Source organism: Schistocerca nitens, chromosome 1 (assembly GCF_023898315.1).
Source record: "Schistocerca nitens isolate TAMUIC-IGC-003100 chromosome 1, iqSchNite1.1, whole genome shotgun sequence".
NCBI lineage: Eukaryota > Metazoa > Arthropoda > Insecta > Orthoptera > Acrididae > Schistocerca > Schistocerca nitens.
This window is the reverse complement of record NC_064614.1, coordinates 679,958,408-679,983,262: the sequence shown is the minus strand read 5'-3', so window position 1 is coordinate 679,983,262 and position 24,855 is coordinate 679,958,408. Positions and strand designations below refer to the sequence as shown.

The 24,855-nt window shown below is 42.5% G+C and overlaps 1 protein-coding gene across 1 annotated transcript in view; it reads left to right on the top strand.

The window, feature by feature from the left end:
• Positions 1 to 24,855, top strand: part of LOC126195038 (nephrin-like) — a 451,536-nt gene that overhangs the window by 366,713 nt on the left and 59,968 nt on the right. The window contains exons 6-7 of the mRNA XM_049933515.1: positions 5,871 to 6,016; positions 17,730 to 17,874. Of these exons, the coding sequence (XP_049789472.1) occupies positions 5,871 to 6,016; positions 17,730 to 17,874 (291 nt within the window). The remainder of the gene's footprint in view (positions 1 to 5,870; positions 6,017 to 17,729; positions 17,875 to 24,855) is intronic.

Genomic DNA, 24,855 nt, shown 5'->3' with positions numbered 1-24,855 from the left:
AGTATCACTTCTGTTTCCAATGGTTTCTCCGTAGTTACCTTCTCTGTACGTATGTACCACTTATGTGATTGTCCTTTTTAGAGATATTTTCAACTTAACTGCCTATTGAGCTATTTCTTATCGTAGTACTGAAGCCTTAGCGAACTTCAAGCGTATCTCTTCATTCCTTAGTATTTCCGTACCCCACTTCTTTGCGTATTCATTCTTCCTGACCAATCTCTTAAATTTTACCCTAACCTTCATCACTACTATATAGTAGCCCGATTCTGTATCTGCTCCAGGGTACGCCATCCAGTCCAATACCTGATATCAGTATCTCTGCCTGACCATTATATAATCTAACTGGAATCTTCCCGTATCTCCCAGCGTTCTCCAAGTATACCCCGTCCTCTTGTGATTCTTGAACAGAGTATTAGCTGTTACTAGCTGAAATTTATTGCAGAACTCTATTAGTCTTTCTCCTCTCTGTTACCTAGCTCATATTCTTTCGTAACCTCTTCTTCCACTCTTTCCCCTACAATTGCATTCCAGCCCACTCCCCCCCCCCCATCGTTTGTTCAAATGGTTCTAAGCACTACGGGACTTAATATCTGTGGTCATCAGTCCCCTAGACTTAGAACTACTTAACCTAAGGACATTACACACATCCATGCCCGAGGCAGGAGTCGAACCTGCGATCGTCGCAGCAGCGCGGTTCCGGACTGGTGCGCCTAGAACCGCACGGCCACAGCGGCCGGCCCATCGTTTGTGATGGTGTGCTGTGTATTCTGATGAGAACGGCCTTATCACAGCAACTCACTCTCTTTGCCACCTTCCTGTTGATAACGCATCCTGCTCCTGCTGCTAGTAATCCTATCCTATACCCATCTAACCAGAAATCTTTGTCTTCTTTCCATTTCAGTTCATCGACACCCACAATATATAGATTGGACCCCTGAATTTCCCTTTACAGGTTTTCTAGCTTCCCTACCATTTTTAAGTATCTTATATTCCATGTCCCCCACTAGTAGAACGTTATCCTATCGTTGATTATTCAATATGTTTCTAATGACGTCGTCTTCCTTTGCAGTCGCCACCTTCAAATTCGAATGGATTGATTATTCCGAAACCTTTTGCCAGTGGAAAGATCATCACGACAATTTTTCAATTACGGGCCACATGTTCTGTCTGTAATTGCATTGCTTTTCATTGCCTTCTGCATCCTGATGCCGTTGGATATAGCTGATTCTTCCTCCTTTAGGGGCAGTTTCCAACCGCAAGGGCAAGAGAGTCCCTGAAACTCTCATCACTCCTCCGCTGTCTTTGAACAGGTCATTGGCAAAGTGAGGGTGACTTCTTATGCTTGGAGTCTTCGTCCGTCAATGCTGATGACTTTTATTAAATGCGTAAGCAGTGGCGGGGTTGTAACCCGGGACCGAGGACGTTTTGATTAAAAATCAAAGACACTGCCCCTTTCATGCAGGACATGTCAAATGTAAGCCAGACGGAAGACTTTGGTTCACCGGTGGGAGACTGGGCAAATGCAGTGCGTCTGCAAAGGAAACTGATTACACAACACTTTTGTCATTCTTCTTAGAATATTACTCAAATGTGCGGGGCGTGTACTAGATAGGACTCACAGAGGGTAATGAATATACGCATAGAAGGACAGCAAAAAGGTGATAGGTTTACTGGACTCCGAGACAGCGTCACGGAAATAATGAAGTACTTGTACTGACACACGCTCTAAGATAACACAGATTATCTAGTAAGAAACTGCTTACATTGTTTCAAGAATCAGCATTGCCCCCTACGCGTCTAGATCGGGAAGAGAAAAATAGATTACAGTGAGCTCATAGGCATTTAAGTAGCGGTCCAAACTCTACTTGAACGGGAAGAGACCCCTAACATAGGCTACAATATTAGACAGTATACGCCGTTTACTTCACAGTTGTTTTCTGAGTTCACGCCTAGATGCACTGTCATGATGATCGGTTGAAGTTGACAGAAGTCACAGCTGGTTGCAATACAAGCACTTGTTGTTTGATAGCATCCTAGAAGTGTTCTATACGCATGTATCCTTTGACTTGTAGGGAGCAGGGAAGCATAGTACAGTATTCCTCATAAAATCCTAAAACATTCCCACACATATAGGGAGTGCTGTTGTATTTACATACTGAATGTAGGGGCTTTCTGTGGGGAACTTGAGAGGGAAAAATTAAAGCACAAGATCAAGCAAGAAAGTATGTATGATGCTCAGTTAAGTGCCACTGTTATACTAATCAGGTATTCCATTTCATTCGAAGTAATAATTGTATGCATGAGAACACTTCTGCCTACCTACGAACCTGCTGTCGGGCTGAACACATTACTCATGCCCTGCTATCATCGTTTACCATTCCTTATCCCAGGCGACCTCTTTCCATGTTTGAGCATGCAACATTTCCTTTCATTTTATTTATTGCATGTTTATATACATGTTGGCTAATATTTTAAAAATAAATTTTACGGTTTTCCATGTAGTAACATATATTATTGAACATACCGGGAAATGTCATTTTAAGCAATAAGCAAAGTAATTAGAGTGAGTTACGAAAAGAACTAAATTAGAACACTACTTACAGATACACACTCTGCTCACTCGACTGTGATATGCGATACACTTCGTACAGCTTGGCCAAAGTTGCCGGCCATGATCGACGCTGTCTCACCTAAAGACATAGCCACCACCGCGACACTCACAGACACGCGCAACTCACATACAGTCAGTTCCACAAGAAAGTGTTCGCCGTTATCTGTATGAAATAAAAGACACTATTGTAAATGTATGTTTCCATGAAAATACAAGTTATTACTAACTGCACAGCTATCTAGTAGTTAATCCAATTGCCGCCATTACCGATTATAGCTTCGCATCTTTTTGGCATGTTCTTCACGAGATTTTCGGCATGTTCTGTTGGTAATGATCGCCGCCATATCGTCCTCATTTGATATAACAGCTTCTTCAAAGTATATATTGGCTTTCCTTTAAGCTTCATCTTGATATACGAACAAACATTTCCGACCGGATTTGCACCCGGAGACATTGCAGGCCAATACATCGTGGACATCCCATAGTCATGTTCCCACGCTTTAGACAGATGGCTGCCATGTTTCGGATACTTGAAGCATCCAGTTTGCCTCGTTCGAATTAAATAGTTTCATAACGATCCTCTGAAGACATTTTTGATAAATATTGCACATTTTTCAGCCTTTAAATTGTTTGTAAATAAGTGCAAATAGTGAAAGCTGCAACCGACAAAAAATATTCAACTCTCACACAGTTTATCAGAACACTGTACAAAAGCACATTGAGTACAGATTCTAGACCACTGCCAGAGATGTCGGTGTGGACATTACATTTAATATTATTGCGTACACTACATGTGGAACTGCTTGTAGATGCGCATGGGCCACGAAGTTGCGGTGTGTGCAGGCTCGTTGTGCTACCTCTGCCTTGAAGTGCATTATGACCTAGGTGCCCTCCATGTCTCCTTAGCCCCATAGCCCCATGCAAAAGCCATGCGCCTTTTGAGTAACAATCGGTGAGAGCTCATCTGCATGGGAGCGAGTGAGACTGAACTACGTGGACACTGGAGACAGGGAACAACTACCGTTCAGATGCAGTGCTCGAGAGAGCAGTATCGGTGTGTATACCAATCTCGGTTCCGAAAAAACGTCTGATGGACAGACGCGTTTAAATGAGCGACGAGTTCTGTACGTCAGTGCGTGGTTCTGCGTGGCGTTTCAGCCGTGAATTAGCGAGTGTCTAATCTGCCTGGTGATTCAGTGTCCAGTGTTATATAGCGAGTCCAGCCTTCAATACGCTGCTAACAGTAAGTGTCTGCTAGCGACCGTCTTAACCAGATCGAAGTAATCACATTACACACCTGGCACGGAGGCCTTAGTGACGTCAGATGCGCTGTGTCCCATGTGTCGGACACCCTGAGACTGGCTAATGTCAAGAGTCTTGCGCACCGTGCATTCGAGCGCAATGTCTGACATAATCGCAAATACGTGATGCGCCAAATTAATGCTCATGAAGACTCAGTGGGAATTCTTTTGTTTTATACAATTTCTCATTAAACAATCAAATAGGGAGTGAGGAAGGTGGAATAACACTGTAACGCAGTTTGCAAGAGAAACGCTCTTCTCATAAAGAACTGTTACGTAAGTAGTTTCCGTTCTTTCTGTTCGGTACTGCCTCTCAGCTTATTTACAAATTCAGAAAACTTGTAAATGTATATACTCGATGTGAAGAATGGTGAGCGTCAGTTACTTCTGGTACATAGAATCTTTCTTGATGGTGAGTTTTACTTACGAATTTACAGTTTTGACGTGAAAATACTTACTGATATCCGTTATACCTAACGTGAAATTTCCTTCTTGTCTGTGTGAAGTAAATGTGCTGTTAACGTGTTTCAGCTTCAAGTTTATTTGTAATTTTCGTTACTTACGTGTGGAAGTGTCTGCTCTATGTTTTTACTGTTAAGAACTCGAACAGGTTTCATGAGTCTCAAGAACTCTGGCTATTTGGTAAGAAATATTTCTAGAACAGTGAAAACTATGCAAGAAGTTGTCACGTTTCTTAAATTTTATTTGATGTGTTCCCTATCTCACTATCGTAATAGTTATGACTTTGATACTGCCAGTAGGTTTTTACGTATTGCCCTGTTAATACCTATTTGGAGTATGAGTGCATCTCCAGGCGGAGGCAGCTTCAGTTTTCTGTTGATCGTGCTCCTGCAAGCACAAATGTATGTCTTGTCACAAGGTACGAATTGCCAAGGGTATCTTTTCTACTATAGTTTTGTTATCTAAACATAATGAAACAACATTTTCCCAATAACAGATTAAGGAAGTAGTTTCTTTTGTAAATCCAGGAAATTAATTGCGCTGGAGGCTGGTTGTATTAAAGTGCAACCTACTGAACAGAGCTCACAGGTGATGCAAATCCTCCATACGATATTCAAGAAAATATGATTCCCCTGTCTTGAATTACTTAAGATTTTTTTCTAAATTGTCCCGCAATTAAAATAAGTATCTCCATATTTGATTTATGTAGATGTCTATAAATAAATGGAAGGTATTTCCTGACGCCAAAAGCTATACGTACTTCGGCACTGTATATGTGAGAGATGGGATGCACCTTTATGAATAATGTTGTGATTTCATTCCACCTATTTCATCCACTATATCTTTGTACCAAGTTTGGGTTGTGTATAACTAAATACTTAATATGTAGTACCTTAATTTTTTATGTCCTGCGAGCAAATTCTGTCATTTTGAGTAACAACATGCCGTAAGTGAGAGTTATAGTCATGACCTCAAGGTCAAGGTAGTCTTGTAAATGTAGGGATAACATTCCGAAGCAACGTAATTACTGGCATGTTAGGGAATACTTGTGCTCTTTTAGTTGTGCTCTTTTTGTAGTTAAATAATGTTTCATTACACACTAGGATTCCATAACCACTATATTTGTTATAAAAACTGATCTTCATCTTCTATGTTATAAATTAATGGCGCAAAGTTGTTAGATGTAAGAAAAGTTACATTTGGTGTAATTTGAACTATTTATAAATTACATAAACGTAAAGAAGTTCATGGCAGAGGATACTTCATTTTTGGTTAGTAACAAACGCAGAAATGTCTCAAAGTATTATAATCTCAGAATACTTCTGTGTTAAATGTTACGATTGGCACTCAGTAATTTTATCTGTTATTTCTCGTGCAGTGTTGCGTTAATAGCTGGCAGAGACAGACGCAGCTCTGTCGTAACCAAAGTTCTTTTCTTAATTATATGTAACGTAGAATGAGTTGTAAACTGCAGTGCTGTGTGTTGGGTTGCGTAGTGCCGCCGCTGGAAGTGTGGCTGAGCCAGCCGCAGGGCGCGCTGGAGGCGGGCCGCCGCTACCACGTGAGCTGCGAGGCCGCCGGGTCGCGGCCGCCCGCCGTCATCACCTGGTACAAGGGCCGGCGCCAGCTGCGCAAGATCAAGGTACGGTGTCTGTGTGTATCCTCCTCTCCACGCCCCATCAGTTGTTTCGTATCTACACTTGTGAGCCACTGAACGACAAATAGAACAGACGGGCTGAGTACAGATCCAAGTGGGGGGCCAGGTTTCTTTAGGATGCTTTTCAACTGTTAGTGGAAGGCAATAATAAACTTGTCTGTTGCTCGGAACTGATTTATTCAAAGACAACGATATCTCTGATTTTGTAATACTGACATACGCTAAAGAGCCAAAGAACTGGTACATGTGCCTAATATCGTGTAGGGTCCCCGCGCTCACGCAGAAGTGCCGCAATATGATGTGACATGGACTCCACTAGTGTCTGAAGTAGTACTGGAGGGAACTGACACTATGAAGTCTGAGGGCGGTCCACAAACCGATAAGAGTACGAGGTGGTAGAGATCTCTTCTAACTGCACGTTGCTAGTCATCCCGGATATGCTCAATAATAGTCATGTATGGGAAGTTTGGTGGCCAGCGGAAGTGTTTAAAGTGACAAGGGCGTTCCTGGAGCCATTCTGTAGCTAGAAATTCTTAACGTGTGAGGGGTAGCATTGTTCTGCTGGAACTGCCCAAGTCCGTCGTAATGCACAGTGGACGTGAATGGACGCAGGTGATCAGGCAGGATGCTTAAAGACGTGTCACCTGTAAGAGTCATATCTAGACGTATCAGGGTTCCCATATCACTCCAACTGCACACGCCCCACACCATTACAGAGCCTCCGCCAGCTTGAACAGTTCGCTGCTGACATGCAGGGTCCATGGATTCATGAGGTTGTCTCCATACCCTTACACGTCCATCTGCACGATACAATTTGAAACGAGACTCATCCGACCAGGCAACATGTATTCAGTCATCAACAGCCCAATGTCGGTGGTGACGGTGTCAGACTTTTTATCGTGCAGTCATCAAGGATACACGATTGGGCCTTCGGCTCGGAAAGCCCATATCGATGACGTTCCGTTGAATGGTTCACACGCTGACACTTGTTGATAGCCCACCACTGAAATTAGCAGCAATTTGCGGAAGGATTGCACTTGTGTCACGTTGAAAGATTCTCTTCAGTCGTCGTTGGCCCCGTTCTTCCAGGATCTCTTTCCGGCCTCAGCGATGTCGGAGATTTAATGTTTTAACGGATTCCGGATATTCACGGTAAACTCATGAAATGGTCGTACGGGAAAATCCCCACTTCATCGCTTCCTCGAAGATGGTGTGTTCCATCGCCCGTACGCCGAGTATAATACCACGTTCAAACTCACGTAAAGCTTGATAACCAGCCATCGTAGCAGCAGTAACCGATGTAACAACTGCGTCTGACCTTGTTGTCTTATAGAGGCATTGCCGACCGCTGCGCCGTATTCTGTCTATTTTCATATTTCTGTATTTGAATACTCATGAATAAACCAGTTTCTTTGACGTTTCAGTATATGACTTAGGGAAATTTATTTGTAATACGGGTTTTGTGACTGTAAACAAAGAATTGTTGTTGTGCTGGATTCGCTTCTTACTACTTAAGTCATAACATCTTTAACCATTCTCGCTAATGATCGAAAGCTACGGAGCGTAATACTAGCCAAAACCTATTGGAGCTTAAACCATAGTAAGACCAAGTGCTGCAGGAAAAAGTGATTCCTACAGAAGAAATTGCATATGCTCATCAAGAATGTATGTCTAAAAATCTGAAATAACAAAACAGTAAAAAAAAAATAACGATACGGATTAGTAACACAACAAATACCATGAAATCTAAATTTAATCATTTAATAACGGGAGACGAGGTGACTCAAGAACGAATGAGTCACGGGTGACATAAATATGGAAGAGGTAGAAAAAGAAGTAAACGTACTATTCGAGTCCAGAGACCAAAAAGTACGCCGGCCGTAGTGGCCGTGCGGTTCTAGGCGCTACAGTCTGGAGCCGAGCGACCGCTACGGTCGCAGGTTCGAATCCTGCCTCGGGCATGGATGTGTGTGATGTCCTCAGGTTAGATAGGTATAAGTAGTTCTAAGTTCTAGGGAACTGATGACCTCAGAAGTTAAGTCCCATAGTGCTCAGAGCCATTTTGAACCAAAAAGTACGGTAAATAACAACTTGTTTCCCTTCTGTCAGTAAACATGAAGAAAACAAGAACAACAATAATAATACAAACGAATGAAATATAAGTTATCTAAATTCTAGGGAAGTATTTATCTGACTGTAGCGTTACGCGGAAGCGAAACAAGGACAATAAACAGTTCGGGAAGGTAGAGGACAGAAGCTTTAGAAACAGCTTGCTGCTGGGGAATGTTTAACATTACATGAGTAGACCAGATCACAGATGAGGAGGAACTGAACAAAATTTGGGATAGCATAGCGTTACAGTAGAAATGGACTAAAAAAGAGACCAGCTGACTGGAGACACTCTGAGCCATCGAAGACTCATTTTTTTCGTAATTGAGGGAAACAAAAGCTTGACTACAGTAAGGAGATGTCATTAGATGGAAATAGCAGTGAGGTACATGTACCAAATAAGGCCTGGTTCCTAATAAGGCCCACTCTCATTTTCTAGCATATAAAGTTTGAAAACAGCGCTAAATGTCTTCGGTAGTGATAGCTAATGACATCTAGTGGCCAAGGCAACTACACTCCTGGAAATTGAAATAATAACACCGTGAATTCATCGTCCCAGGAAGGGGAAACTTTATTGACACATTCCTGGGGTCAGATCATCACATGATCACACTGACAGAACCACAGGCACATCGACACAGGCAACAGAGCATGCACAATGTCGGCACTAGTACAGTGTATATCCACCTTTCGCAGCAATGCAGGCTGCTATTCTCCCATGGAGACGATCGTAGAGATGCTGGATGTAGTCCTGTGGAACGGCTTGCCATGCCATTTCCACCTGGCGCCTCAGTTGGACCAGCGTTCGTGCTGGACGTGCAGACCGCGTGAGACGACGCTTCATCCAGTCCCAAACATGCTCAATGGGGGACAGATCCGGAGATCTTGCTGGCCAGGGTAGTTGACTTACACCTTCTAGAGCACGTTGGGTGGCACGGGATACATGCGGACGTGCATTGTCCTGTTGGAACAGCAAGTTCCCTTGCCGGTCTAGGAATGGTAGAACGATGGGTTCGATGACGGTTTGGATGGACCGTGCACTATTCAGTGTCCCCTCGACGATCACCAGTGGTGTACGGCCAGTGTAGGAGATCGCTCCCCACACCATGATGCCGGGTGTTGGCCCTGTGTGCCTCGGTCGTATGCAGTCCTGATTGTGGCGCTCACCTGCACGGCGCCAAACACGCATACGACCATCATTGGCACCAAGGCAGAAGCGACTCTCATCGCTGAAGACGACACGTCTCCATTCGTCCCTCCATTCACGCCTGTCGCGACACCACTGGAGGCGGGCTGCACGATGTTGGGGCGTGAGCGGAAGACGGCCTAACGGTGTGCGGGACCGTAGCCCAGCTTCATGGAGACGGTTGCGAATGGTCCTCGCCGATACCCTAGGAGCAACAGTGTCCCTAATTTGCTGGGAAGTGGCGGTGCGGTCCCCTACGGCACTGCGTAGGATCCTACGGTCTTGGCGTGCATCCGTGCGTCGCTGCGGTCCGGTCCCAGGTCGACGGGCACGTGCACCTTCCGCCGACCACTGGCGACAACATCGATGTACTGTGGAGACCTCACGCCCCACGTGTTGAGCAATTCGGCGGTACGTCCACCCGGCCTCCCGTATGCCCACTATACGCCCTCGCTCAAAGTCCGTCAACTGCACATACGGTTCACGTCCACGCTGTCGCGGCATGCTACCAGTGTTAAAGACTGCGATGGAGCTCCGTATGCCACGGCAAACTGGCTGACACTGACGGCGGCGGTGCACAAATGCTGCGCGGCTAGCGCCATTCGACGGCCAACACCGCGGTTCCTGGTGTGTCCGCTGTGTCGTGCGTGTGACCATTGCTTGTACAGCCCTCTCGCAGTGTCCGGAGCAAGTATGGTGGGTCTGACACACCGGTGTCAATGTGTTCTTTTTTCCATTTCCAGGAGTGTATTTCCGCACCCGCTCTCGTGCCGGCCATTGTACTTTCAGTTGTGCTAGGGCGTTCAAGGAAGGACGTCTGCTTCTTATTTTCACGGTACGTTTCACCTAATGCAATGGTTTCGGTTATGAAATGTTTTTGCAAGTAAATATGTATTTATGAACAGAAAATTGTGCTGTATTAAGATAGTGGCATTATCTTTCTAATAACAAGTTTCTTTTTAATTAATAAACGCATACCCATTTTAAACTGATTGTTTGCAATAAGGCCCGTCTGTGGCGCTCCAAAGAAGGTCCGGGTGAGCCTTATTAGGCACTCTGTTGTATAGAATTGTGCATAACGACAATGCAGAGTCCGTAGCTCGTGGTCGTGCGGTAGCGTTCTCGCTTCCCCCGCCCGGGTTCCCGGGTTCGATTCCCGGCGGGGTCAGGGATTTTCTCTGCCTCGTGATGACTGGGTGTTGTGTGCTGTCCTTAGGTTAGTTAGGTTTAAGTAGTTCTAAGTTCTAGGGGACTGATGACCATAGCTGTTAAGTCCCATAGTGCTTAGAGCCATTTGAACCCATTTTTGACAATGCAGATTTAATTTTAGCGTATCCTGGTAAACCTCATGTAACACGTAATTACACTCTCTACGTTAAATCTAAATTATTTTATACATTTTTACTGAGCTGTTATTTCATCGTTCCAAGAAATTTCAAAAGAAGACGTTTTAAATTCCTTCTTGGTAATCTTTGTGACAGGGCGTTTAGATCAATAATTTTTAGTATTTATGACTGAAGTATCGTACATTAAAAAATATATAGTCATCGTTTTACAACCCTAATTCAGGAATGTCAGGCTCACTGGAATTGTTTGTTTTAAATGGAGCAACATGGGATGCAGATCATTTAAGACGAGCTATGGAAGCTGTTGCTGAAGGGATGCCTGTCAGAGCCGCTTCGAAAACATACAGGATTCCTCGACGTACGTTACGCATCCACATAAGTTCTGGATTAACAATCAAAAGTTTGGGACTAAAAACTTGTTTGGACGAAGCTCAGGAAAGAGAACTTTGCCAAAGAATTTTTCAACTCGCTGAAGTTGGGTATCCAATTACAGCAAAAGTGCTCAGAAAATGTGTATATGTATATTGTGAAAAGAAAAGTGTGCAGAATCCTTTTAATGAGACGAAGACATTGGCTGGGCGCAAGTGGCTTCAGCTCTTCCTACAAAAACACGCAGACACTGCAAGAATAAAGGCACAACACTTGAATCTAGGAAGAGTTGATAAACAAAACAAGATTACTGTAAATGTCATTTTCAGAAACTGATAACGGTCTTGTCCGAATTGGACATGTTTGACAAACCCCACCTTATCTACAATATGTACGAAAATTGATGTCGCCTCTCACTCCACAAGTCTCTGGAAGATTTAGCGAAGAAAGGTGAGATATGCTTGCACTTTGTTGCCCCAGAACATGGGGTAAATGTTACCATTGTCTCATGTGAGAACGCAATTGGGCAGGGTATTCCTCCTAAGGTACTTTTCAATGGAAAGCGGCACAAGCCAGAATGGGAAGATTATTGGCCACCTGGGACAGCAGTAGAAATGACAGAAAAGGGCTGAATGAATACTGCGATATTCGTCAAATGGATAAATCATTTTGCCAAATGCCAGCCTGCAAAAGATGCTATTTTGATATTTGATGGAGCATCGTCACATTTGGACGCTGAAATTTGCGACGTTGCTGAAGAGCACAATTTCAGACTTTAATGCTTGCACAGCAACACAACACATTAGACGCAACCCATGGATAAATCAGTATTCAAGCCGTTTGAGTCTTACTAGGATGACGAAGTTCAGCAGTACTGGTCTACACATGAAAGAGAAGAAAATAGAGCAATTAATAGACGTGTGTTTGGAAAAATCTTCAGCAAGGTGTGGCCAAAAGTAGCATCCCCAGTAATGTCATGTTTGGGTTCCGTGAAACAGGGATTTATCCTTTTTATCCAGAAGATATTCCAGAGAGTGCATTTGCTCCTTCTCGTCTGTCTGAGCGTCCTGACTTAGAAGAGGATATGAAAATTGTCCCTAAAACAGGCTAACTGCCTGAGACTCAATCAGTCCCAAAGGTCTCTCGAAAAAAGGGGCGCCAGTCCATTGACTTCAGTTCATCAGAAAGCGAGTCATATTCAGTAAATGATAGTTCAAGGGACTTCAGTCTTGAAGAGAGTGACGCAGCTGAAGATCTCGATTGTTCTTTCAAGGAAGTTTTGCAAACCCCAAAGCTGAAGAAAGAAAACCAAACACCACAGAAGAAGGCATTAAATTACAACGCGCAAGTTGTATGTAAGTCACTGTTCACACAGAATTAAAAGAAAAATGTTGCCGACGAAAACACTGGGGCTAAGGAAGATACACATAGCAAAAAAACATTCACTGTCAGGAAACAATATTCAGAAGAAAGAATACAAAAATAAAGACTCCGCTGAAGCAAGAAGCAGCTCTGCCTCTAAGAAAGTGTTGCAAGATGTTGGCTGGTTTTGTCACGTGTGCTGTGAAGACACGATATTCGACATGAGACTTTGTAAAAAATGTATGAAATATGTGCATGAAGATTGTGTAGGGTTGACGCCCGAAGACAAAGTGCGACATTTCCTGTGCCCCACCTGTAAAAAATGATTTAAATGATCCATAACAGTTCCACGAATAATTATTCATGTGATCATTGAAAATATAATGATTAGAGTTATTGTTCCAATTACGATATGGAAATTTAGTGTTGTCAGAACAATTTCGATTGCGGATTAAATTAAATAATCTGAAGAGTTAATGAGCAGTCAGTATCAACATTTCTGTATGAAGCGTTTGTAAATACAAGTGATTATAAATGTCTGTGTATCATACCATCCCACTTATTTCTAAAATAAAACATTACAACTCTTGCAGTGTATTCAAACAGTTTCCCTGCCATTTAAATGTCCCAGAATGTTAATATGAACAAAATGTGGCTGCAGGCAATAATAGCAACAAGGCCTCCCAACAAGCCCCACTTGCAAGAGTTAAACATTTTCTTTAATAACAAGAGGTAAGGCTTCATTTTTTACTAGGACGATGATGCCAATGGTTAACAGCAAACAACAGAATTTGAGTTCTTACTGATATTATCTTGGCGGGGCTGATACGTTTCGCTTATAAATGTAATCGTCATTACTGCTGTAACCAAATAAGATGAAGCCGTTGTATTGTACATTCTACAGTGGATTTCCCCCCCCCCCCACTCACCCCCCCACTCTCCATGAACCAAAGAACTTTCCATTGGTGGGGGGTGCCCTGGGTCCCTTCGCCCTTCGCAGTACAGGAAGGCGTACCTTAGTGGCAAGCACAACGGAGGGTTATCCCTCGTGACGCCAAACAACTGTGAGGTTCATGAAGAGGGGCAGCATACTTTTCAGCAGTTTCAGGGGCAACAGTCTGGATGATCGACTGATCTGGCGTTGTAACATCAATCAGAACTGCGTTGCTGTGCTGGTACTGCTAAAAGCAAGGGGAAATTACAACCGTAATTCTTCCCGGGGGAATGTTACTCTACTGTGCAGCTGAAGTATAACATATACATAATTCAGGTTGCTATCGCTTTCGTTATACCAGCTGCCAACGTGTCCAGTGTCTGTATTGCTGACAGATACGCTAGGCCATTAGCGACAAGGCATGTTATCTTCTCCGTTTCAGTTGTTTCAACACGTTGCCTGAAGACAGTATTGCATGACGAGTCTAATGCAAAATTAAATAATTACCATGTGTGATTTGAGCCGTACACTTCACGACAGAAACATAGTAACCAATCTGTTATTTGCATTATCAAACAATACCAACACTGAAAAACAATTCTGCCGTTTTTGTCTACAGGAAGTGAAAGAGGTAAAACGACGGATGTATTTATCAGGTAACAAGTACTAGTAGCTAAGAGAACTTCTCCAATTGGGCACTTAGTACTCAGAAGGTCCCTGGCAATAAGGCAACTATAAAACCTCTTGATGATTCAAAAAGAGGTAGATCTTCAAGGACAAATCTAACTGGAAGAGGATGGCGTAAAATCTTATCCTGCTATCCGCAGGGGCAGACTGATGCCGTGAACAGCCATTTATAGTGATCCAGAGAAAAGGAGCAATCTCCAATCTATTTGCCGAGCGTAATAATGTGACATCCTGCATGTGATAATACCAAAAAATAAATGGGTGGTACAGTAGAGTTTCTTTTAGAAGGAAACACGGGGCTCTGTCTCGTTCCTGTTCAGTTAAGCTCTAGACCCATTATCTTAAAGACTCTAAAAAACAGTGATTTTGCATATCCACCATATTTGCTTACTATGCTGTCGTAATCTCCTTTAACTATAACAGAAAGTTTTGGATTAATCGTATAGGTTTCATTGGACTTTTCTCAAGGATTCTATATTCCTTAAAATTTTGACAATGTAAATTTACATAAAATAAACCAGGTTGAACAGATGTCAATGAGTGACTCTGTAAATGGTTGTAAAGGAACCTGTGAGCGCTTCTGAATAATACTGCATGTACTTTATGAGAAAATACGGCGTTTCCAGTGGGAAAATTACAAAGAAAAAGCATTTAATATTTTCATAGGAAATTTCTTGCTTTTCCTGTTACATGATTCAAACGCCTTGTTCCTTACTACGGATCATCTTCACCACAACTGTTACCAAGTAACATTATTCTTTTCCTTCTTCTAGCCGCTATGATGTTATTGTCTGCTGCAGTTTCAGTCAGTTTTTACTCCTGTCGTCCCTCCTACGTCCTTTCACTGTATACAACCCGGAAAACCTTGCTAGTTTCTCATTTACTTATAGTTAATCACTACTTCACGAAATAAATATATTAAATGTTTGGACCTGAATTTTAGTGTTTTCATCCCAGCAGAAACATTGCAGTGGTAATACGCCAGAGCAAAACAAGAGTTCACTGTTTTTCCTAGAACGTGGAGCAATATAATTTATTTTGCATTTATAGCGGCTTCTGTGTCACTTTCTTCAGTGATCTCTTCTCAGACACTGATATCAACCCTCTGTTATGAAGCACTGGGATGCATTCGCACTGCATTTGTGTTAGTTACTTTGCTAAATATCTTGTACTGAAACACGCTTACCAAATATTTGCAGTACGATCTGCTACCTTTGGCACGCATCTTAAAGGTTCATCTTTATTTTGTCATTATTTATTTGAATAACACTCACATTCCCTGTTTGCTTCGATAGCCAAAAATGCTTGAACGAAGGTTCTTCGAGAATAAACCACAACGCACAATAAGTTGTCTATTATAAAATAAAAATACCAACACACTGCTAAGGGAAACAGCTTCGGTAGTAAGACCGGCGAAATGAGTTAATGCAATTTGTGATGAGGTAAACTGATAGTGCAGTTGCATAAGGAAAAGACGATCCAACCAACAGCAAAATTTTTCATCCAAATATATATTTCATGTGATTAATAAAATGTAGAAAAATCGGAATTTTTGTCTCTTTCTACTCCGGGTGTCCCTTAAGTTTTCTTCCCGTGCAATATAATCGAATATCCCTGTCAACTGTTCGTGAATGTAGCTCTTCTACTTTTCTTGCAGTACGGTTTTTATTGCAACAGATAGAATTTTCCGAAAACTCAAATGATTTACATAGAAAATTTTTATCCAGTCGCTTTACCAAAAGATTTGTGACGCCGAGTAGGGTCGGTGTATTATAAAATCGCCGTCACCAAGCCGACTACTACTTCGGGGTGGCTACCAGCTCTAAATGGGCCCTTGCGTTGGATTTCCTATGTACGCTTTAAACTGACCTTTATGTACTGCGAGTCGTTAAAATGCATTGTGTGTTTACGGAATGTAATTAGTATATTCTTTTTATATAATTTTTGTAATGGCATTAACGAGAGAAATTTTTTCTAATCGTCAAACAAATATTGGAATACATACCTTTGTTTAACGACCAAAATTTCGTAGCTTTCACTGGTCACATTAATTCGTACAATGTCAGTTATTTAAGGTTTTAATTATTTCAGACATTACTGCCCTTCTGCTTGGTGAAATAGGAGAATCTCCAAGAATGTGAAGTTTCTTTGTCTATTACCAAGGCGATTTGCGTGGCACAATAATCGGAAACCGGTCTTTTAGTGATGCACGCACATGTTAGTGTTCGCGTCAGCTACGCAGATTCAATCTGGAGAGAGCGTTCAGTGAGCTTTGAATGTGTAGTTTTCATCCAAAAACAATTTACGTAATTTTAGTTTTCTCTCCTATAGTGTTTCCATGAAACGGCAGCCCCATTTTGGTCCAGTTCAAATAAATAAACTGTCTGACGAAAAGTATCCGGACACGCTAACGCAGTGCGGTACTTACCGCTGTAGCGTTGAAGGAGGCGGGGATTCTTATGCCGCCGGTAGAAATGCAGCTACAGGAGAATGGATCTATTACACGAGCCCAGTACCATCGAACGAGGTCAAGTCGTAGGATGTCACCTGAGTGACAAATACATCAGGGCCAACTCGAGCCTTCTACAGCAGTTCAAGTCGACTGTCTGTGATGCGACTGCCAAGTGGAAACGCATACCACAGCTGAATCGAGGCCAGTCACTCCTCATATACTGACAGACAGGGACCGTGGACAATTTCCCGGGGTGCTTCTACTCGCAAAATCGTATGAAATCACTGGAAGGAATCCCTTGTGAACTCCAAAGTGCTAGCAGCATAGCATATAGCATACTGACTGTGCATACCGAGTTAAAGAGAAGAGGATACAATGGTCGAGGAGTTCCTTACAAGCCAGACAGTTCTGTTGCCAGCGCTAGGCGATGCTTGAGGTGACGTAAAGAGCAAAGCCGCTGGACAGCGTATGATTCAAAACGACTGATTTGTAGTGATGAACCACGCAACACACTTTGACTAACCGATGGAAAAAGTTTCGGTTTAGCGAATGCGTGGACAACGTTACCTGCCATGTTGTGTAACGCCAGCAGCGAAGTACAGAGAGGGTAGAGTTGCGATATAGATATATATTTTAGGGTTATGGTGTGGTCCTCTTATTGCGCGTAACGGAAATGCTAAATGCTGAAGGATATGAATGCGCTTTACTGCATTTCGTACTGTCTGTAGTAGAGGAACAGTTCGGAGACGCTGACTGTATCAAGGTGACAACGCACGCCGTCATAAAGCAACATCTTTGAGGAAATGGTCTGTGGGCAGTAATATTTCTGGACTGGCATCCACAGAGTCCTGAATCCCTTGGAACACCTTTTAGAATAGTTATAACGTCGAGTTTACTCTAGCCCACAGCGCAGACATCACTGCCTTATCTATTTTCGGCTCTTGAGGTAAAATCGGCTTCCATTCCTTCACAGACGTTGAGACACCTAACTGAAAGTTTCCCCAGCAGAGTTGAAGCCGTCATATAGGCCAAAGGTTGGTGAGCTCCACATTAATGTCAACCAATAGGTGTCCAGATACTTTCTATCAGATTGTGTGAAAAATATCGGATAGAGTAAGGTTCACGTGCAGGTATTAATATCACCTTAATCCAGTAGATAATGATGCCCATGTGTGAGCTTATAAACAGTGATGTTCCGATCGACACAATCAGGAAGCCCACTTGTGGACGTCAATTAACTCCCTCTGCCACAGGAGGAGACGCGTGAGAACGCGACGCTGAGCGAGCTGAGCTTCGTGCCCGGCACCGACGATGACGGCCGCAGCGTGACGTGCCGCGCCGAGAACCCATCCATCCCGGGGAGCCACCTCGACGCCACCTGGACGCTCTCCGTCGTCTGTGAGTACCTGCCGACTGTACCTCCTGTCAGAAAGGCTCCCAAAGTAGGCCTAGTTACAGATAGTCTTAATATACGATTGTCAGCGCTGATAGAGCAGTTTGGAAAGTAAATACTTCAAGCTGACTTCTAAGTGGTGAAAAACAGAAGCTTCCTTTTAAATTTTCAGTAATGTAAAGTTTTGCACTTCAAAAAACTAAAAATACAAATATCCTATGTCTACAATGAAAATAAGTCACTTTTGAAGTTGGTCAATACATACAAATACCTGCGTGTAACAATTTGTATGATATAAAATTGAACGATAACATAGTCCCAATCATAGGTAAGGCTGGTGGCAGAATACTAGGGAAATATACTCAATTTACAAAGTAAACTGTTTACAAAACACTCGTGTGACTCACCTAAGAATATTGCTCAAATGTATGGGATCTGCACCGAATAGAACTAACGGGGAACACTGAATGTCTAGAAAAAAGAAACTCAAAAATTGTCACACTTTTGGTTGACCAATGTTAGAGCGTCAAGGATATGCTGAAAGAACTGACTACGTAAACGCTTGCAGATGGACGTACGCTATTCCGTCAAAACCTACTTAAGTAACTGTCAAGAACAATTATAAACCATAAATCTCTAAGGAGAAGTTTAATAAAAACGAGGCAGATGAAGAGAAATTCAAAAATGGTTCAAATGGCTCTGAGCACTATGGGACTCAACTGCTGTGGTCATTAGTCCCCTAGAACTTAGAACTACTTAAACCTAACTAACCTAAGGACATCACACACATCCATGCCCGAGGCAGGATTCGAACCTGCGACCGTAGCAGTCGCAAGGTTCCGGACTGCGCGCCTAGAACCGCGAGACCACCGCGGCCGGCGAAGAGAAATTAAGTAGGCTTATATTGTTTAATATTTCAAAAGTAATCGTCGTAAATGTTACTAAATTTATTCCACTGTGATACGAGACGGCCAGTGCTTTCATGGAAAAACGTTTGCTGTTGGCTACAGAACCCTTGATATATCCAAGGGTGCACCTCTACGTCCGGAACAAATCGACGGCCCCGAACTTCTTTCTTCAGGGTTCCAAGAGTATGGACACCGCATCTGAAGAGATTGGGACTGCAAGGCGGATTTTTAAGGGCTTCTCAGAGAGACTTCTGCAGCGTTGTCGAGACAACTTTGGCATGATGTGTGCGGCCACTATCCTGTAACAGGATGGTGCCATCTATCAACATTACTGGACGAATGGAATTGGTGGCGCGCTTCAGGTTTTGCAGAGTGTCCACATACCATTATGCGTTAATTGTGTCGCCGTGTTCGAGAAAGTCAACCAGTAGCCGATCCTTGCAATAAAAGAAAAATCTCATCAAGTCTTTCCCAGACCTGTAGTGTCTGTTGTTTCGACTACACTGCAGATGTTTCGCTGGGAAACCCTTAAAAATCCTCCATGCGATGTACATATTTTAGGTGCCCTAAAGAAAGACATTCCTGGTTGTCTATTTGCTTCGAAAGAATAGGTGAATGCCTGGTTCAATCATGGTCCCGTAGAGAACCGCAAACATTTTTCCATGACGGCACTGACCATCTTATCTCACACTGAGATAAATGTATTAATTGTTACCGCGATAATTTTTTAAAAAGTAATAATCTTACTGTTTTTTTCTGCTTCGTTTCATTTGACTGCACCTTATAGGAATGTACTACTGTACAAAACGCCTTACGTATCGCTCCAGAAGAGAACCCGAAGACAAGATTAGACTAATTACAATTCTTACAGAGCTACTTAAACACCCAATGAAACGTGAAAGCCCTAATAACTAATACAGTGTTAAATACCCCCTAGCATGCACTTCACAGTCATTTACAGAGTACTGATGTAAATATAGATGTAGGTGTAGATGTGGAAGAGGTAACTATAAGGATTAAAATACTTGCACAAAGTATTATCAAACAACTCTTCTTCTCCTGATAGTGCTTACCCATACCAGATGCTGGTGAACGTCATAACAACATTACTTTTGCCTCTTCGAGAAAGTTTCTGGCTTATGTGCGAAGCCCGTGTCCTTAGGATTCCGAGCCAAGATGTGTTACATCTTCCTCGTTCTCTTTTCCGTGGTATCTTTCCTCGAAGAATGTTCTGCAGCAGTTTTTACCTGTTTCCAGTCCTCATTATCCAAGCGTAATATTGTAGCTTTCTACATTTTATTCTATTTAGGAATTCTTTTTCTTTTTCCAATTTAAGGGAAAGTGTCGTTGTTAGTAACTTGGTCTGCCTACCTTTGCGTCATACCGTAAAGCCACATCTCAGATGCCCCAAGTCGTTGACCCGTCGTCTCGGTCAAAGTCCACGTCTCGGTCCCATAGAAAAGGATGGAAAATGTATATAAACATAGACTTAATTCCTTTCAGTTTGATAAGTGATCGCTGTTGATGACATTATTCTCTTACAAAACACGTGCCTGGCTTCCCCAATACGGACGTTCATTTCTTGCCACTTATCATACCTGTCGTTAATGTTAGTTCCCATACATGTCTATTTGTTTACTAATTCCGTAAGTTTACCCTTATTGTTTATGTGACAGTGTAATATATCTTCCTTGCTGATGGCCACTAATTTTGTTTTGCTTATGTTAAATTCACGCTTTAACGCTCACTATTTTCTTTGACTGGGATACGAAGTGGTGAAGACTATTTCAACTGTCTGCAAATATTGCAGTATCGCTCTTAGACATTCGTAACAGCTGCTTTGAAAATATATCAAACGATCTATTTGACGTTTATTAAGAGTTATGGAGTTCGTGGAAATGGGATGAACTTTGATGAGAAGAATCGCTATGACTGCTAGCAGTTGAACAGTCTGAGTCCACGTTCTGCAATTTTCTGTTTGAGAGAGATGAATTATTCACAGAAGACACAGTTTGTCCTCGAACCAGCGTGGAGCCTGAATTGGTACCTCATGAGTTATGTACGGTACCAGGTTCTGGATCAGTCTGCCGTATTGCCATTTTATGATGATGTTAACAGTTACATCATCATGATCTCTGGAGCTATAAAAGGTCAGGAAATTCGAAAAATCAAGACGGTGGACTAACCCTATTGTTACAAATATAAAATCATATACTCTGTCCTTAGGACAGGCCGGCCGGTGTGGCCAAGCGGTTCTCGGCGCGTCAGTCTGGAACCGCGAGACCGCTACGGTCGCAGGTTCGAATCCTGCCTCGGGCATGGATGTGTGTGATGTCCTTAGGTTGGTTAGGTTTAAGTAGTTCTAAGTTCTAGGGGACTGATGACCTCAGATGTTAAGTCCCATAGTGCTCAGAGCCATTTGAACCATTTGAACCTTAGGACAGTCTAAAGCGTTATACAGGTCCACGAATTGACGATGACAATCTTGGCATAATAGGACAGCCTGTAAGACACTGGAATCGAGGATGGAGGTCCAAGACTGCTGACCTGAGGATACTGGAATGGCCTGCAAGGTGGACAGATTTTCCTCAGCCCTTTGATGTCAGAATTAAGATGGTAGACTTGTTGAACACTTAGATATCCTTCCAGTTTGCCACGCAACTTTTCTTTATGTTTAAAATCCGCAACAATTACTGAGATTCTTGCTGATGTCACAGACCATTTGTGCTAGTTTTAAAATGGCAAGAAATCCATAAAATACGAGATGATTACTTCTGTGAAGTACAGAATCAGGTCCTTATCCTAAACTGGTTGAAAATTCCAAAATAATGGGTTTTCCAACTTTTATAATGTTATATTTCTCTGACACCACCCTAAGGTCGAAACCAACAGTTAACTTGCCATTAGTTCACGTCAGTTTGTGTTATGCTTAAACAGTTGCCCCACGCAGTTGGTGGCCCACTTTCTTGTTACCACCCTCTATGAAACAAATAGGAATGTTTGTACACTGTGTTACGAGGGTCATTTCCATGCCACCTCCACTACCCCACCAATGTAGTCCTTGCGAACAGCCCACATGTGCCTGGGGCATATCACTGGCCACTAGTGCATTTCATCGATGCATTGTCTTCGAGTAGGTATGTAACACATATGGACACCTCTGAATCAATGACAGCATCTCGACCAAATGCATCAGCTGGCTGCAACCTCCAACACACCTAGTGTGAGAGGTCCAGCGTGCACTTATTACTGATTGCACCTCATGTGCTATGTGTCAAAACCAGCCATTACCACGAAGGACAGTTTATAAAACAGAGATACCTACGCCTTCTATACGCTCGGGGCACTATGTCCAACGACTGTCACACATAACCCTGCTCTAATTATATAATTGGAAGATGTATGGCCTCTTAGTCATCTGGAATGCATCGCTTTCAGACGCAGTTCTAAGACCTTAATCACGTTCCAAGTTTATATCTGTACAGCGGATTACTATGTCAGTGGACCTCCAGACTGAGTACTAAGGCAGGAGCCGTTCACTGCGCCATCCCACATTGCTACCAGATGCTATAACATTCTCTAAAGGAGTTCACAAAACCAGTTTTAAATCAGAATCCTTTAAGAACAACATGCTATTTGATAGCATCTCCTCAATGAAATAGCAAATTTGATATAATATCAATTTCTTAAGACGACAGCGTGGAACTGTATGGATCATGGCATCAAACTAGACGTTGGTATGTACTGTCTTCCACGTCTCATGGGCAAACAGAATGAGCTGAGTTCCACTAACCATTGTGAATGGAATACGTTAAATGTTCTGTCTCGAGAAAAGTCATAAGACGTCTTCCAAAATTAAACAACTAACTGGAATAAGTGATACAGGCCTATAGTGGAATGCATCAACTCAAAAACAGTTCTTGAGAGCAGGAGTGATTGTTCAATAGCATGTTGCTACACAATAAAACGTCGATTCTGTGTTACACAAAACTTAGAATCCATCGCGTAATGCGTAGTACTTTCCAAAATGAGTGTACTTTGTTAAGTCAAATACATTTTCTTTGCTGCTTACGAAAAGCAAGATCTCGAGAATAGAACTGTTTTCTACGTCCGACCATCAGGAGCAGCTCAATTTCTCCAGAAGGAAGATGAACATAGGTACTTTGTAGCTAGACCTCGTGATAGTAGATCTCTGTTTTCTTGCTTAGGATAGTGGTAGCATCGGGATGTAGAAGTGCTGTTCATATCTCTGGGCACTCAACTGGGGACAATCGCTTACCAGCAGTTTGGATCTAACCTAAAGCATTCGCCGAATCACTCCACATAATCGTATTAATAAGACCACGGATTATAGCCTGTCAGAAGTAGCGTCAAAACCTTGTACCCACAACTACTGCAAACAGATCTAGACGTGAACTAGATAGACGATCACAGGGGTCACGGGTCTGACACTGATATAGCATTACATTCACTCGGAAATGCCACGGAAGATGGGCCATGATTTACTTGTCAGACATAGACAAAGAACTCTTCCCTGTCTTTCGCGACGAAGACAGGTGATAGCTGAATTAGTCATCCGAGTACACTGGCATGAACGTGGTATAGCAATTAAATTTCCTACAGGATTTCTAAATAATTTTCGATGTATGCCGGTATGGATCCTTCAAGAGTGTTTGTTCAGAAATTCTTTTGCTAGCCAGAACTGAAGACAGTTATGCAAGCGCACGTTTGCTGCTATGACATACACTGCCTTCCATATGACAGCTTATGATTGATGGCATATCGAGCACGCAGGAAATATAGTGCTGGACTGGATGTTTCCATGTATCTAGCATCACATGTTTACACAAGGCTTCCAAACAGCTGTTGCAGAGCTGAAACCCAGCTGCATCCCAGGTGCATTCAGATCAGACAATGGCTAAGACGTGAATGTACGAACTTTTTGAACTACTGTGTCATTGTTTGAGCCTTACACCACAGACAGGTCTAATGACATTTGTGTGGGAACTATTTTGCTGTTGCAGGTTGTGAATGTCACGACATGAGCAGTGAAACAGTCACGCGTGCAGACTTAGGAAAGGTCTACCAGTTAGTGGGAAATGAAGTATGTTCGTCTGTAGTTAGACCTAGAAATATTTTCTACAATCTTAGAACTTATTAGAGTTATTCAAGTTCATTGTGACCTCCACTTTATGATGCCCAGTTTAAGGTACTTTGGCTGAATATCAGTCTATGAATTTATTGAGTGAAATGAGAATGTGATGTAAACTAGAAAAATTCATGTATTTATCATTAGTACCTACACTACAGACGACTTAAGTTGGGTGACTGTGTTGAGGAATGTGTTGTAGAACTAATAAATGCAGTGCATTGATAATAATAACTTATGCCATTGAACCATCGAGGTTACATGACATTTCATTCCGAACATTTAAATATCACAACAAAATTGTAACGCATTGACTCTGTGTTAGAGTGAAAATGTAACAAAATGGTCCATGTCACAGTATTATCACATGTTACAGCAAAAAATTTAACGAAAGGTCTCTGTTACTCTGAAATTGTAGTCTAACAAAATGCTCTACGTTGCAGCAAAAATAATATCATTAAATGCAATACCTCACTATCTTCACCCATATATCTACATATATACTCTGCTAGCCACCAAGCGGTGTGTGGCGGAGGGCACTACTCGCGCCAAAGTCATATTTCCCCCCATCTGTTCCACTACCGGATCGCGCGATGGAAAAGCGACTGTCTGAACGCCTCAGTACGAGCTCTAATTGCCCTTATCTTTGAATGGTGATCATTGCGCGATTTGAAAGTTGGTGGTAATAATATATGTTCTAGATCCACGGCGAAGATTGGGTTTTGGAATTTAGTTAGCATCCCCTTCCTTTTAGCGCGTCGTCTATCTGCAAGTGTGTCCCACTTCATACTTTCTATGAGATTTGTGACGCTCTCGCGATGACCAGTCACGAATCTTGCTGCTCTTCTTTGGACATTCTCAATCTCTTAAATCAGACCCAAATGGTAAGGGTCCCATACAGACGAACTAAATTATTATAAGCAATTTCC